The sequence below is a fragment of the Neopelma chrysocephalum genome, unplaced genomic scaffold, assembly GCF_003984885.1.
Source record: "Neopelma chrysocephalum unplaced genomic scaffold, ASM398488v2 Primary Assembly neopelma1_75, whole genome shotgun sequence".
NCBI classification, from domain to species: Eukaryota; Metazoa; Chordata; class Aves; order Passeriformes; family Pipridae; genus Neopelma; species Neopelma chrysocephalum.
Window position 1 is genome coordinate 4,588,689 of NW_020897736.1, and position 17,250 is coordinate 4,605,938.

Below are 17,250 nucleotides of genomic sequence, written 5' to 3' on the forward strand. Positions count from 1 at the left end.
CATAAACACAAGTAGGTATCTGTACACTGTCCTGTTCAGATAGGATCTGTAGACAGCCCAGAGACAATTTTCTAAAAGTGCTAATAAGTACTCAAAGAAACATTTCAGTTACCTTAAAAAAGGGCAATACTTAAGCCTAAGCCCCATAGTATATGTATGGTACTTCCATTTCCACATAACTTCAGGTGATGCAAAAATGTGCAAGTAGCCACTGTTTGTGTGAGACAAAAACAAGAGAACCCATGTTTCCTGACTTTGTCCTAATCATTGTAACTGATAATCTTGCATGCATAAAATATAGACATTTTTCTCCTGCTAGGGCTCAATTAAAATGTATGACTGCCACTATAAAAATACTTTTTCCCTTTCTTCCTCTTCACATCAGTTGTTCACCTTTTGCTGCCTGTGATACAATTTTCTTTGGGGCATCCTTATCCATATATGACAAAATTTAACAAACATTAGTTTTGTACAAATTATTTCCCTGATAAACTACCTGGATTCCAAAATGAGAATGCAGCTGCTCACCCCTTTTTAGGTGATGCAGGAAAACGCAGAATATTTCGGTCTGTATACAGCACTGTAAATACTGAAGATTTTGGATCACAATCTATTGTATTGTCTTTTTGTCCATACTTCAACCATGCATTTATGGGTGTTTTCAGCTGAACTGAGCTGAGCAAGTAGAATTGCCAGTTACAGCACACACTTCCATGAGTTTACTCTTTTCCAACACCAGACCTGTCACAGTTGGATGGTTTCTTTTGTTGTTTTCCCCTTAAGAGCTGTCTGGCAGCTGCACCCCAAACCAGCCTCTGTCAGTGGATTCCTGAAGAATTATACATACATCATCTAATGGAATAACATGTGCTGCAATCTACAGGTGGCATTGTACAAAAGAGTCTGATTTGATCCCTGTCAGATTGTGCCATATTTGTTTTATTAACATAGATTTCTACATGAAAAAAAATAATTCCCGCTCTCTGTTCATGGTATTTGACTGAAATACACTCTCAACAACACAGAGATGTAATCACTATGAGAAAGTAATGGTTGAGAAGTATAGCATTGGCTCTTTTCAACATCCAGTCAAAATATGGCTTTTCTATCCCTATTGACTCAGGGATCAACTACGGCAAACTATCATTAATAGTCTAAGTAGTTCCTGTTGAAAGCAAAAATACTGCACAGCTGTGGAGGAGTTAAGTTACTGACTAGTGGAAAAGCTATCTAACCCTGTGATTCATTAGGAAAAGTTTGCTCAAGAGTTGAAAGACCCATATTAGGAAAGAAACAAATACATGCCATTTGTAGAAGTCTGGCTCTACTGCAATCAGTAAAAGTTTTGTTATGATGCCTATCCGTGGCTTGAGTTTACTTAAAAAAATGCCAGACAATAACTACTGCTTCTGCAAATCCATGTGCTTTTACTTTAAGATACAGTTTCATAACATTGCTAATAAATACTGGACGTAAAGAAAAATGAAATTCCTGTTCCACCAATCTCTTCCTGACTTTCAAGTCCGAATGACTTATCTATCGTAACAATATCAATGTAGGAGTAATGTTTCTATCTCTATTCTATCAATATATGGGCTTAAGAGTCCAATACACCAGAATATACCCAACTCAGGATATTCAACTTGAAAAATAGTTAGCTATTACTTTTCAAATTTATATTCCCATTTGAAAGAGATAAATGGAGGTTTATTCTAAGTTTTTCTGACCTATATTAAAACCACAGATCCACATTTCTATACTAAAAACTGATAGCATTATTTATAGTGAATATATATTTAATAGTAGAAGTATAATCTTGTTTTTGACCATATAACATTTGCATTTACATATGAATCAAGAATACCTTGATAGTCTTGGGAGAATTAAGGTGGCACAAAAAGATCTAGTTAACAACAGTAGAATTACTTTGTTTCATTTTGAGTGGTAAAAAACAATGACCATCTCAGTCAACTTTGGTGCTTTGGTTTCTCCAGCTCCTTGCTGCAACACAGCTGAAGTCACAGATATTCCAAAGAAAGAAAAGGTTTCTTTACCACTTTAAGTGCTTGGAATAGCCATAATTGTTTCAGTCAGAGCAAAAAGCATAGCAAATCCTTTACCAGGAACAGGTTTTCCATATACATTTTAGAACACACCCCTATGGGTACAGCCAAGCCCTGTGCTGGTTTAACTACACGGTTTTCAAGGCAGTTTAAAAATTTCCTGCTAAGTTCAATGTTACACAGTCACTTTTCTTTTATGTTACAAACACTAGGAGAGAACAGTACAATAAAGAGCAGAAATGATCATAAATACAATGCAGAATCAAAAAAGGCTGTCAAACTGAGTCTGCCAATCACAAAATTACACAAACTTAATGCAAATCTCCACAAAAAGAATAAAAAAAGAATGGAAGAGCTGCAACTCCTTTACTTGCACATGCAGCTTCTGCTACCCAGTCCAGAGTCTAATCTCAAAAGCTCACTAACCTTCTCCCGAGTCCTCTAGCTCTATAAAACTATGGAAGACATCTCTTCCCTGTTACTCTGCTTCCTTAAAGTGAACATTTTACTCTCCCCTGCTTGAACAAGGTCCTTGTTTAAGCCCATTAGCTGAAATGCATGTTTTCAAACATCGACAATTCATAGACCAGCTGTTTTCCAGATTTTAGAGGGGTCCATCCTTTCTGCTACAGATTGCGTATGCATTCTGTGGAGCTCATCAAAATTTCATGACAATACATATAAAAGCAAACTGTAGCAGAAAAATTGAAAAGTGGAACATTCCCAAAGGCTAAAAGACTGAAGCTGTTATCAAATGATTGAGTGGAATGAAATCTTCCATTTGTTTCAAGATCAAGAGAAAAGTATGTCTTTAGGCTTATGCCAATGCACTGCACTGTCATCTATCAAACAGGTTGTTTGATTATTGTCAGAGATGGAAATCTGGAATACTACCAATATAATAATATGGCTGCTGGGATGGATCTGAATTGAAGGTATCAGATCCTTTAGCAGGCTGGTCACAGATATCTTTATTACAAACAGTCCCTGTGCAGTGACACAGCAGTACCTGTGTGCTCAGAGCCAAGGAAATGAAGCCCTGCAGTTTGCAGGCACAGGAGAGCTCCCAGCCCTCCTGAGGCAGCTCAGGGCCACGGGAAACTTCTCTTTGTTGGTAAAGAAAGTGATTTCTATCACATTTTATGTACTTTCCTCTGGTTAATTGAGAGAATACTATAGCTGGGGTTCTTGGTGATAATGCAAAGTGGATAACAACACAGCTCTAACTTCATAGTTGCCCTTTATAAGTCCCCTTTGTGTATCTTTAGCTGACATAAGCTAGTAATTTTAATATATTGAAATATTTAATATAAACTGAAATAAATACAACTGCACCAATTCACATATGGGAATATAAAAATTAGAACAAGAGCGATGGGAAACTGGGTTGTGTACAACCAAAACCATATTAAAAATGCATTAAAGTTACCAAAAAAGTTTAAAGAAATATCATATAATTTGGCTAATCCTATGCTCTATTAACTGTTTAGTACTGATTAGTTATTTTATGACTTTTTACATTTTAGCTATGACTGATAACTTCTTTTCATAAGATAACATCATACTCTTCTATCACAACACACTGGAATGTGCAGCCCTTAGTTCTAGAGCCCTGATTTCTACTTTTAGGGTACAAGCAACTTTCACCAAAAAACTGGGCACTATTTCTATGTAATACTTGCAAAAAGCAAAGCACAGAAAGGCTGTAGACTCTAGAAAATATTTACATTACTCCAGTTGCAATAGTTTTCTCACTGACTTCCCGATATTATGCACATGGACAAAACTACGTCCATGTGCACGGATACTTTTACCACCATGGTTAACACCTGAGTTCCTCTACATCCTGCATTTCCTCTACATCCTCCATTTCCTCTACATCTTGGCATTTGCAGTCAAAACTGAAAAAAACCCAGATCTTCCAATGGGTCAGTTCAGCTGAATTTAAAAAGGCAGATTAAAAATCACACAAACAAATACAGAATAGGCTGCAGCTCCCATAGTATATTTGCTCTGGTAATGGCAATTGGTCCTGTAGCCAGGAATAATTTTCTCCACTGGTGCTGATGCTTCTGTTTTTCTCAGTTTTGATATGGGATTGTAAATCTAGATAACAACTAAAGATAACAACGGGGTGACAGTAACACATTTATAAATATCTGGTCATGTAAACAAAGAGGGAGGTTTCAAAGTGCTGCCTGTGTGTAATGGCAAATATTTGATTGATTTCCCTAAACTCAGGCTTCCAGTCAGGCTTAAAATTTTAGTCAGGTAAAACCAGTGTGTCATTAGAAGGAAATTAATTACATTAGGCAAAATTAAGACAAGGAATTCTTAAGCTATTTGAAAAAAAATTTGTTGGATATTTGACACATATTTTGATCCATATACTGAGCAATACAGGAGAAACATCTGGTATGAAAATCCTAATTTATTTACCAGGATTGGATCAAATTTTTAGTTTGGTTTTGATTTTGAGAGGTTTTTAATTTCTGCCTTTTATTAGTTTATATTTTAGTCTTTGGACTTCTACAGATTTTGAAAGTTCAGCTGAATCTAAATTATTTATCAGCAGCAAACTAGAACAATTCGAGAGACCATATCATATAAATGTATGTCCAGTGGGGTTTTGAAGGCAGGAGGAGTGAGCCAGATGGTTTCTATCAATCCCCACTCTGCGATGCAGTGAGGGGTGAGTGAGATTTTCCCAGCAGCTTCTTGCATTCTGTACCTTGACAGGAATTACGTGGTGCCTGCTTGTGTTCCTCTAGACACTGTAATTGGGATATTTACATGTCCAGCTTCAGCTGCTCCTGCTTGGAAATGGAACTAAAATGTATTCAGTTGGGCTGTGCTTGCCCTGCATTTTACAGAGCTACTCCAAGTGGGAAAAGATGTCTATCTCTTGCAATAGGATGGCAGTGTTTACGACTGAAAAGAGCTCTTAACTATGTGAAACAAAATTTTACTGTCTAAAGTTTCAAACCATTTAAAACTATTTGCTTCTATGCCATAGGCCCCTGGGTATACATTCAAGCTCTGGAATACTGCAGCCACCTTCTTTCTTATGCATCCACTTTCTGAATTTTACGTATTTGAAATAATTTCGGTTATTAGCCACATCTGGGAGCATTTTCACTAATAAAAATGCATTGTACTATATATTTAAACTGATAACACATTGCAGAATGTCACGATCATTCTACAAGCATTTAATAATAGCTTTTAGTAATTTTTCTCAACGATGTATAATATTAAATTTTCCTGAAAGAACACAGGAGGGCAGTTCTTAGGTTCAGTTTGTCCCCAGAATACAGCTCTGCTATTTCTCCTGTCAAGCCTGTTTCATGAACCAGGAAAACTACCACAGGAATGGCTGGAGACAGTACAATATGCAGAACAAAACAGCTAAACCTTGAGGTCAGGGAATATTTCATATAAAAAAGAGAAGATTCTGTCTTGGATTTATTTTTGCCTCCTATAACTGAAAAAGTCCAGCACTCAGTGCCATGTTATATTTAGGCCATCTCTGGGACTGCCTGCAGGCAGTTTACCCAGGTGATAAGCCAAAACAACAGAGGACATGCACATGGAATTAAAGTTCCTCAGAACACAATTCAGATAATGAATAATTTGTTTTCTTACATACAGAAAAGGTGTGTGAATATGCACTCCTGTTTTTCTTCCAAAAACGGAAAAGGTCTTCATGGGAATGACAGGACTAATTAAATGTTAACTGTGATCACAGTTCTACCCAGGAATGGGGCAAGGAGAACACCAGCTCTTTACTAGATGAAAACACAAAACAGCAGAGTAACAAAAATAAACACAAATGAATCTGTTTAAAAACTTTTGCATTATGGAAGAATTTGAAGAGACAGAAGTCTGTGGAATTTTCCAAATTCAGATAATCTAAGTAGCTGTAGGCATTGAAACTGAATTTGGGAAGTCTTGCACCTCTAGATGGTTTATCATATTTTGCTGTGAAAAGGTTAATAAGCAACATTTTATGTTTACTATGGCTGTTTTGAAGCTACATTCTGAAAGTCTACAAAGCTTGAAAAGATCACGTAATCCAGTGAAATTGGCAGAAAATATTTAAATACTAGAAATATCCTTTATTTGAGCTGTAGGGAAAGTATTTTTTGTACAAGTTCAGCTCTAAACTATTAAATCATTAATTTTCTTAAGTGCTTGGAAACAATTACATTTTGTAAACAGTCATTCAGCTATTTTTTTTCCATTTTTCATATCAGTAAATTATTAATGCTGTAATAAGAGAGCACTTTTTCAGACTGAGGATTAAGACTTGGATTTTACATGACAGTATTAATTCTAAAAAATAATATTATTCTTCATTATAACCATATGTTTAGCTTCAAGGCAATTTTTATTGAAGGGAAATGTAGTTTCCTGCAAAAATGAGAAATGACTACATGCTGTATAAGAGGCTGATCAAGAAAATATTTATATAAAGCACAGAGGAGATCAGCAAAGTGAAGGGGTCTAATAAGTTTAAGGAGACATTCACAAGAGAATGCCTGCCTGGGGCAGCATGTTGTTCACTTGTTACTGTGTACTGCTATTCACAAGTCACACCTCTAAATTGAAAAGTTCCATAGTTTTATGACCTACTTTAGTGAAAAATGCCACAGGCTTTGGTCTTGAAGATCAAGTCAAGAGAAATATTGGAAAGACAGTGGCCTAAACTGCTAATGTTTGAAAGAAACCTACTCAGGAGAAGGCAATTTAGAGTCAGAATATCCTAGACCAATTCTTACTATAATACCATTTTCAATGAAGAATGAAGCATTTGATTTATAAACCCATCTAACCCAAAAACATTAGCAGAGAGTTAATACAAAACTGAGGCCAAAGAGGTTGGACAATAAAGAAAAATACTTGGAAATTCTAAGCTATTTCTCTTCAGCAATTATTAACTGCCATGTGGTCACTGAAATCCCCACTGCAGTGATTAGGGGAGGGAATCTTTACTGCGTGTTGCAAACTGACAAGCACAGTCTTACATTTATTCACTTGGAAAAATAACTAAAAAACAAAGGTATTATGGCTCTTAATATTTCCCACTGCAGATCAAATTAAATTTGTAAGTAAAACTATTTCCAAACATCAGCCTGGAAGTTCAAACAGGACTCTGCACCTCTCGCTGTGGTACCAGCAATGCACAGTTGGAAGGGCAGATTATACATTTGATGATGCATGAGAGGCTGTGTAAACACTTTGAACAATGCAGACTTGACAGTGGCACTGGGCTTACCCCTTCCTTTTCTGTCATAAAGGTAAACACCCACAAGTCCAAGTACACATGCAAAGAACAGATCTTGTAAGTAAAATAACAGCATTTCTAAACAGTCATTTTAGTCCCTGTTGTACCTTCCCTCCTATGTTTGGTTCTTGTCTTGCATTTTTTTCTGCTACCTTCACAGAGATATCAAGTCAGCAGTGTCTTTCAGAAACCGTGACATGGCTCAAAATCCTTAACTCACTTATCTGTCAACTGTTGAGTATCACCAGGACAATGGTTTATCAAAAAGTTGTTCTATCTAGCAATGCATGTATTAATCAGTTTGTAGGACTGGAAAACAGGGAAGAAATTTATGGAAAATGTAATACTTAAAATGATCAATAAATGAGAACCTAACAGAGTACAAAAAATTCTTTGATGGATTTACGTTTAGCCATTAGTTGATTTTCTTTTTAATTCTATATGCCCACTGTTTTTGTGCCCAGTGAATTGCAAAAAGGCAATTAAACATCAGCTATTTGTGCTTAATCAAATATTTTCTGCACATGGACTAAATCTTATAAGCAAATTCTGCTACTTGAGGATGTTTAACAAAATGCTGCACCGAGTCTTCAAGGAATATCTCCCTATCTTTAATCATGTTTCCTCAGACAACTACAATTCCTGCTCGGAAATTACACACAGGACAAACACAGGAGTTTTGAGTGCTTTGAATATTTGTCCATGATATCCAGATGTCTGGCACCTCGCTGAAGCAGTAGCTTCAACTGTTCTCCTGAAAATCCTTGACAAATCCATTGTTTATGTGCAGATCATTTTTACAGCCATATTCATATCTACAGCACCTCAGATATTCTCCACATGCACAGCAAATGCACACATGGGTACAGCACAAAGCCCCTAAATAAAAGCTTTTTTTAGCCTTCCATATTGGTCCATGCTGTAAACAACAACATATATGTGGTTAAGGCATTAATCAAAATTCTGAGTATCACAAGGAGAAGCTAAAAGAACAAAGTGATAGTGAATGTATGTACCAACTTGTTTTCTGTTACCATAATTAATTGTTCATTAAAATCATATCCATAGACAGAAAATTCCTGGGGTGGAGAAAATTTCATCTCTGCTTTGAAAACCATTAAAGCATACACTTGTATATCCCTTTCTACTTACAAAGCTTATAAACCTAAGTTCTCTGAGGTACCATCCAGGAAACTCCTTCACCCTCTTGCTAAGGAAAGTACACAACACAAATGCAAATTCTACTTTCTATAAATTTTAATTTAACAATAGGAAGGGTAAAAATAAAGTCATATCACAAAATATCTTAAATTAATACCTTTATTCACAGTAACTTTTTTACCATTAGATTTTATATTTGAGAGAGAATGAGCATGCAAATTGTTGCACTGACATTTAAAAATATTATTAAGAATCAAAATAACTTAAATACATACAAATACTTCACAATATAGCCACTATTTTTAAAAAAGAGCTAGAAAGGGGTAATGTTTCCTGAAACCAATGACTTACAAAACTGTCCAATGAAAGCATTCATTTCACTGATAGACTTTTCCAGAAACACTAATAAGCCAGCTAATGAAGGTATTTACAGTGCTGGCTCACCAAATGCACACAGGCACTAAGACTGTGAAAGGTTTCCAAGACACTGTATGATTGACCATCGTGATCTGCATTTTCTGGCTTTAAGAGGCACAGACATTAACTTATTAAATCCCAGAGCAAAAGAACAAATTACATTAAATTCCATTAAATGGTGTAAGCAACAACGAGATCATTTTTCTTGGCCTGGAACCATCTGCAAAGGTCACTTGAATTCATAAATATGTGCTCTAAATTCAATTAATTAAAAACACAAGTTAGTGAAATTTAGAGGTTTCATTTTGTTTTGACTTATGCTCCATCCAAGTCTTTTCTGCCTCCTCCTTCCCTATTTGAGATTCCAGATACTTTATCTTAAGACAATTCTGCCTAGGAAAGGGTGTTGCACAAACACATTCCTCACAAGTGCTGAACTGTCAGTGCCCTAAAACTACTGTCAACCTCCCTACCCCTAAAAATCAGCAACAGACTGTTTTTTATTACTTCAGTGCAGAAAGAGGCCACAAGAAATAAAGTGCTGTACGTATCACACAAAATTTGGTATTGTAAAGAACTTAGATTATATTAAAAATCAGCATTAAATATATCATCTGTTACTTATTTTTTAAAAAGAAAATAATAAGAATGTAAGATAACAACTAGCTTCTAGACTAGCTTTTGCTTTCCTGTCCTTAAAAACCATACTTTTCTTCTTTTTTCCTTCTTTCCAGCATTTAGAAGACTATTGAAGTCTTCCTAGAGGTTTCCATCTTACCCTTAAACATTTTCTTGTAACAAATGTACCTGACAGAATAGAACAGCACTGGGATGAAATTGCTGTCGGCCTTGCTGAAAAATGTAATGGATATCCAAATTTCTCTTTAAATGAATATCTACAGAAACTCTAACAAATCGAGGAGCAGTGACCAGAAATGACAGACATTGAGGGGATACCTGCAACACAGGAAATGTCTGCAGAAAGAGCTGATGAGGGACTGAACTCAATGTGTACTTCAACATTTCTGCCAGAATCTTCCCCAACAATCTTACCTGGCCTAGTGGGGCAGCTCCCTGACACGTGAAAAGATCCCTAGCTCCGTGGTTTTGCTCCCTCTTTTCTTCCAAAACCCCTCTGGACAGGTTAGAGCTGCCTGCTGGATCTTCAGCCATGAGCAGCACTCACTGGTTTCCTTACAGCTCTCAGGAGCAAGAATCACAATTGCTCTTTCAGCCCCTTGGCTCAAAACGATTAAAGAAAAAATGCCCCAGTTTTGCTAAATCACAAGGCTCTCACTACTTTGTGATAGATAAGATATTGTTATTTGGGGATATTATGGGTAAACACAAAGAGACTCTGCCTATTCAGCTCTGGCTGCATATTGATAGAAATTAATATAATCTGTAAATGGATTGTGTAGCAATAAAAGCAAAGATTTGTTAAATAAAATATCACAGTGTGTTGTGAAAGCAAAAAAAAAATTAGCAAATAAAAGGAAGATGAAAATGTTAATGTTACTTAAATCAGTAAAAAATTATTAATATGTGATTAATAGGTGATTAAAACCAAACAAAATTATCAAATACTGCTTATCAGGAAAGAATTATCTCCCATGAGAATGCTCAAATCTGTATCAGTGATACAGCTAAACACCCATTTTTCTCCATAAATTTCCAGCCTGAGGTACTATGGAATAAGTCCAAACATAAAAATGTCTGCTTGTAAAGTACTGAGCAACTGTCATTCCAGACCAGAACGCCAGGAAACTCACCTCATTTGTGAGGTAAATTTTCTCCAAAACCTGATATATTTTTCACCCACTGAAACTGTTGTGTCAGCCTAAAGGGTTGTTTTGTGTCTTTTTTTTGTCTTTTTTTTTCCTCCCTACTGGATATCAATTGTCTGTTATTTAACTTGCACCAAGTGGTTAAAAAGAATGCTGCCATCATCCCCAGTCATCTTTTCTAAAGACAAACTGTAGCCCATCTCAGCTCAGTGTCTTTTACGTACACCAGACAGAATTTCAGCTCCATAGGAAAGTTCACTCACTACAGGAATTTTAAGCTACATTTGATACACTGACCGTGCAACCATACAAAATTGTTTGGAATTTCATGCTGATTTTATAGAAATTACAGTTGTTTTCAATTTTGTATGCCCATCTCTAGGTTGTTGTTTTTTTCTTTCTGGCTTTAATCTGATTTCTTCCCCAGTTACTTTGTGGTATATTCAAGTCTACTCTTAAACCTCTTCTGAACTTCTATGGGGATGCTTTAGATAAAGTTACTGAAAAACATAGTTTACATTTTAATTTTTAAATCAGGGGGATTTAAGACCTTGTTGAAGCTTGGCCTTCTGAATTTCTCATCCACTTCTTATCAATTTAAGCATGCCTCTAAAGTAATGTTGGTTATTAGAGTATGAAAAAGTATTTCAATGAAACAATCTACATATAAGAATTTTCTACTTCCCATCCTACCTTGATGACTTTTTTCTTTTCACGAATAGAGACTGAAAGAATTAAAACTCTTTACTTCAAAAGGAAGCACCTAAGAATGGGATTGTTAATATAAGACAAGGAATGGTGCAGTATTAGACTGAGGAGAAGAGGCTTTCCTTAGTAGAACTTCTGACTGTAGATTTTAGTTCTTTATCATTTTTCTGAAGCATCTGGGGCTACATAAAATAACACTTAGAAATTGGCACAGACAAATCTCACATGTGTGCCTGTTCATTTTTTTTCTATTTCTGTGTGGAGTTTTTTTCTGAAAAGATTTTAACTTACTGTTATTTTAACTAACCTCTCCTGCCGCTCTGAGGAAACCACCTTAGGGATAAAATCCTGCCTCCCCTGAGTTAGCTGAAATCTTATCATTCTCTTGTATCAATTTTTGTCTTTATGCATAAAATGGCCCATAAACATAACACAGCATAGAGAGTTTACTTCTATTACCATTTTTCTACTGATAAAGAGATTTACCTCCTTCCAATGAATCCCCTAAAAAGAATCAGCATGAACACTGAAGGTCAGCTACACAGCAGAGGAGCAATGAAACAAAGACATTTTAATTCAGTTCACATCTTAAAGGCAGTGAAAAATGGAATACCAGAACTATCTTTAGCTTTGGTGAGTTTTGTTGAACTCATGTTCCCATCCTTATAAAGCTAATCTTTAGACTATATTACAGTGATATTGTTGAATTTAATACCTTCAATTACTCAGGAGCAAAGCTCTTTCCAGCAAGAAAAATGAGATTATTGGGTTAGTTTCCAGTACCCAAATGCTGTTCCTGCCTAGTCTCAAAGACATTGCAGTGATAGAGAACTTCAAAACAAAGGAGTAGAGCTAAATGAAGAGGGTTTTTTTAAAAAAAAAGCTACCTAAAAAGATCACATTCACAGACTTGGCTGGATCTAACAGTCCTGACTGTGTAACAAACCATGTACACACGGAGCACAAGGATAACCATATCTGCTCCAAATTTAATTTAGCCCAACATCCTGTTGGCAAGAACCTCCAGTAGCAGATGATTACACACAGTATAGAAGAAACAGGAAATATCTGCAGTTGGCCAAAATTCTGGTTGAACAGTTTTATTCCCTTGACACCTACTGATGGATTAGGTTCCTACCTGCAAGGACATATCCCAGTGTCCATTTACCATCCTGGAACTTCTCTTACAGGGATTGAGTACGAAGAACATACAAAATAAACAAAGACCAATATGACTACACTGTCATATAGTGAATATAATGGGAAACCTTGACTTAATAGAAATACTGAAAGGAAATGAAACAAAGAGGGAAAAATACAACTTATATTCTCTATTTTATGGATTTGTTCTTTCATATATTCTTTAGTAATTTCCTGCTTTGGTAATATAATTATGATATAATATAAAAGAATTTTATTAAATAAATATAATTTATAGAATTATAATTGGAAGAGACAGTGATTGCCATTATCCACGTCTCTTTAACCTCAAAGTTTGTGTTAAGTATTTATATATCAAGCTGAGAATTAAAAAAATAGAAAAGAAGTTCAGATGTTTTCATAGAGAGATTATGTTGTTCATAAGTGTTAAATAGTCCATTAACTAGTTCATCAAAGAACTTGTGCTTTGAGAATTATGCTGAGCATAACAGGTGTGCAGGGAAAAGCTGGACATCTTATAAATTTGTATAATCAGAAGCACCTTGTAAAACTGTTAAAGTACTGAAATTTCTGTCTATATTATATTGAATATTACTCAAAATCATTCTTACTGGTCTGTGAGAGACCTCTGATATTTAGTGTGGATACTAAATTTAAGCATGTGATACAACTGCAATGATGAAATTGATAAACTAATAAACTTTCAGTGTATGATTTCTCAACCTTAATAGCCTCTTTCCATAGTTTATGTACATAAAGGAAGAAATGTGAATAAAGTAGAAAAACAAGTACCCCAAACCAAAATAAAATAACTCCAACAAGTCAGTATGAATGTCACCATCTACTTCAGAAAAAAGAAATCTAGAAAAAAATGTAAAAATTGTAACAATAATAATATTGCCTTGGACAAAACCTTTTGGCATTTCCTTTTTAAAAGCAGAAGGATTTCTTACTCCTGTAACTTCAGCCAACATCAGCTTACTCAAAGAAATCACCATTCCTATTAGCATGACTTGTTTTAAAAAGTCATTTTGAATCTTTCATTTTTTAAAAATTCTGTATAAATAGAAAACTCTAACATGGATTTTTTTAAAAAAACCTCTCCTTAAGTTAACGGCCAGCACAGGCAAAAGAGCAAATGGATAGAAGCTGTCACTGAAAAAATGTGGATTGCAAATTACTAGGAAGTCTGTAGCCATTAAAATAAATCAAACTCTGGAACAGCCTTCGGCAGAAACACTGGGGGCAAAGAAATAACAATTCCAATTTAGTATTGGCAAAGTTTATGAAAAGAGAATTATCTGATGCAATTCCCAGGCTAGCAGAACACTGGACTTGATGACCCAGAGATCCCTTCCACTGTTATGTTCTTTGTTTGGCTAAATGCAGATGTTCATCTGTTTTTCAGCCTCACTGTGGTTTTTCTAAAGTGAAATTTAAATGAAAGTTAATATAATTTTTGTTAGTTTCAGTTACAAATTGCCCTTTGTAAGAATTGTTCCTAGGCCTGCAGCAGGGTGGAACTTGTCAAAGAAGTCTAAAAGCTTTACTTAAAGCTGGCTTAGCATTATGGAGAAGTAGAGAAGTGTAAGTGCTCCAAGATGAATGCCCAGCACTGCACACCCCATGAGAAGAGGTAACTGATCTGGTAAGGAAAATAGGAAATAAAAATCAACAATACAGACTAAGACTGATACATGAGTAATATCAAGAAGGAAAGCAAAGCAGAACAGGGAAGAAAGCAAAGGACATCATGATATTAAAAAGTATAGGAAAGGAAAAATATCACATATATTTAATGCCTCCAAAAAAAAACCCCTAATTATTGAAAAATTATTATCACGTGTGATGGCTGTGAAGAATGAATGCAAACTTGGAAGGGAAAAATGAAATGTTTTTTTAAAGAGGAAAGTCATCATTCAGGTGTCAATCTAACACGTGTCTCTGCCTCCCTCTCACTCACTTGTCTCCTCCACACCGTTGGAATTTGCCTGGAGTTGCTGCCTTTGAAAGACCCCATTTTGGAGAACAAGTGACAGGACAGTTGCTGTGGCAGAGTTCTGCCAGTGACTCAGTGTGGAAGGAAACGGCTCAAACTCAGATGTATAACTCCAAACTACTGCTTAAGACAACATTAATAATATTTAATCTTGAAAACAACCTGGTGTTCCTTAATAACTTGCACCATCCTCTCGCCTTTGCTAAATTTTTTTCTTTTTTACTAACATGAGAATATTTTTTATGTTGCAGGTAACTTAAATGTATCATAGTGGCCACAGAGATATATACCAGGGAGATGAAAATAAAACAGCTTATAGAAAACAACACTAAATGTTTTCTGGGTTCGAATAACAAAGTTCTTAGAGCAGCCTTTAATGATTTTCAAATACACGTATCTTTACAGCTCCAATCAGTCATAAAAGCACACAAAGGTCAGGCAAATACTTTATCTTATTTAAGACACTGTGTGGTCTGTTTTCTATCACTCACAAGTTCTAAGGTTTAAACTCTTTCAAGGAGATGATACTGCTACACAAGACTTCAAAATAAAGGCTTTACACGAATTCTGTGAACCTTGACGGCTGAGTGTATATTCCCAATGAAACCACGAGCCTGATACATTCTAAGATACACTGATTCTTTGAAAATACAAAAATTTTATACTGACATCACAACTTCAGAATGTACTCAAAAATGATCACCATTCAGTTTTTTAAGCGGTTCTATGCAGACACGATCACATACAGGGATTTTTAAAGTCTAGCCCTTTTTTCACGTGAACACACATAATTTTTCCATTTTTCGAGAACAATTCCTTCAGATTTTCAATAAACACGGAAATATTACTGAATATTAGTTCAGCTAAACCTTCTGAGTTGACTGGAGAACAACCAACCGTTTTACAGCCCTTGCCATGTGCCTTTGCAGGTATTCTAGAAATCCGAACAGTGGCAGTTGGAATAGTGGCAATCAAAGGAGTGGAAAGTGAATACTTTCTGGCAATGAACAAGTCAGGAAGACTCTATGGAAAGGTATGGATGCAAACTTCTCTTATGTGCACAGTCATCCTGTAAAATCTTAAAGATACACATTTTCAGATGCAGCATCTGTATGGTTTTTTTATAAAACAGATTTCTAACAAAGTAAAACGTATCCTGTACTTATCTCTTACATCCCATACTGGACTTTTACGCCCATTTAATAAATTCAATTATTAGAGCTTATATACTTCTTTAAAATATTCAACGTTCAGATTTCAGAAGTCAAATTTATTTATTAAAATATTAATAACACACAGGGTTTATAATGCATCTCCCATCTTCCCTAAACATTTAAAAACACTTGCAGTTATCTTACTCTATTTTATTATTTACTCTCAACAGAAAGTCTGCAACGAGGACTGCAACTTCATAGAACTGATTGAAGAAAACCACTATAACACATATGCTTCTGCAAAATGGACACACAAAGGAAAGGAGATGTTTGTTACACTAAACCACAAAGGGGTTCCAATGAAAGGTAAAAAAACAAAGAAAGAACACAGAGCATCCCACTTTCTTCCTCTGGCAATATCCTAATCACAAATGATCTATAAAGAACTAGTTCCAGCAGGAAGATTAATTTTAAGAAGACTATTTGACAAGATATCAAGAGAGGCTGGAATACTACTGAGAAACTGAACAAGCTGGACTTGCGCATTTATGTTTATTTTTAAGAGACTACATGAAAAGATTTGAAAATATACACAAAACCAGATTTAGTAACTAAAAGTTGTAAAAAATTCTAAAGAGTTGTACAATCATTATCTTAGTCATTGTAACTGGGTAGTTTCTTAAATTAATTTACCCTGAAGAATAAGTCATTACTTGATTATCTGATAATATTTTATTTAAAAAACCTATCTGCTTCTTAAATATGGCTGCTATAATAATAATAAGCAGATGATAATGTTGTGTAAAATATGTCAGACTTTAAGGCTGCTGGAATGAGTTGTCAGATTATCAAGTCAATAGAAAATGTGGAGGCTGAGCAGTATTTTAAATACTTCCCCCAAGAAACTGATATCCTATACATAAACTATATGATCAGAAAAAAAATATAATCTTGTAAATGTTTATTGTTGTATTCAGATAAAAGAGTTAGTTTGGAAAAATTAAGTTTACTCTAACACAAAATGTTCCTATCTATTAATGAAACAAATACCTAATGCTGCTCTAAAAGATGTTTCAAATAGTGTATGTAAAATAAAAATAGGAATAAATAATGTACTTCATCTCACTTTTCACAAATTAACATTTTATATAACGATGAAGCAAAAATTCAGACATATTAAGGTTTTTTATGTAACATATCCTATCTTTTGTATAATTCCTGTTAGGGCATACAGCTTTCAATATTATTTTTCCATCCTTATACATGCTTTTTCTGTTGTTACAGCATTAAACTTTATTTTAAGTTGTATTTGAACTTTATTGTTTTAAGTTATTTAAATGTTATTTATAAAAAAAGATACTTATTAAGCTGCATCTGTTTCATATGCTTTTAATTCTAAAGGAATAACAAAATGGTCTGGCTGAGATGCATGAATTTTTTTCTGTGACCAGACACAAAGACTAGTACACAACCCTCCTGCCAACATACATTGGATGGCAGACAAAAATGACAG

At 35.0% G+C, this 17,250-nt stretch overlaps 1 protein-coding gene across 2 annotated transcripts in view; it reads left to right on the forward strand.

The window, feature by feature from the left end:
- FGF7 (fibroblast growth factor 7) overlaps positions 1 to 16,902 on the forward strand; it is a 28,334-nt gene extending 11,432 nt beyond the window's left edge. For both annotated transcript variants that reach the window (XM_027688538.1, XM_027688540.1), the window contains exons 3-4: positions 15,513 to 15,616; positions 15,968 to 16,902. In XM_027688538.1, the coding sequence (XP_027544339.1) occupies positions 15,513 to 15,616; positions 15,968 to 16,162 (299 nt within the window). In that variant the 3' untranslated portion in view covers positions 16,163 to 16,902. The remainder of the gene's footprint in view (positions 1 to 15,512; positions 15,617 to 15,967) is intronic.
- The last annotated feature ends 348 nt before the right edge of the window (positions 16,903 to 17,250 follow it).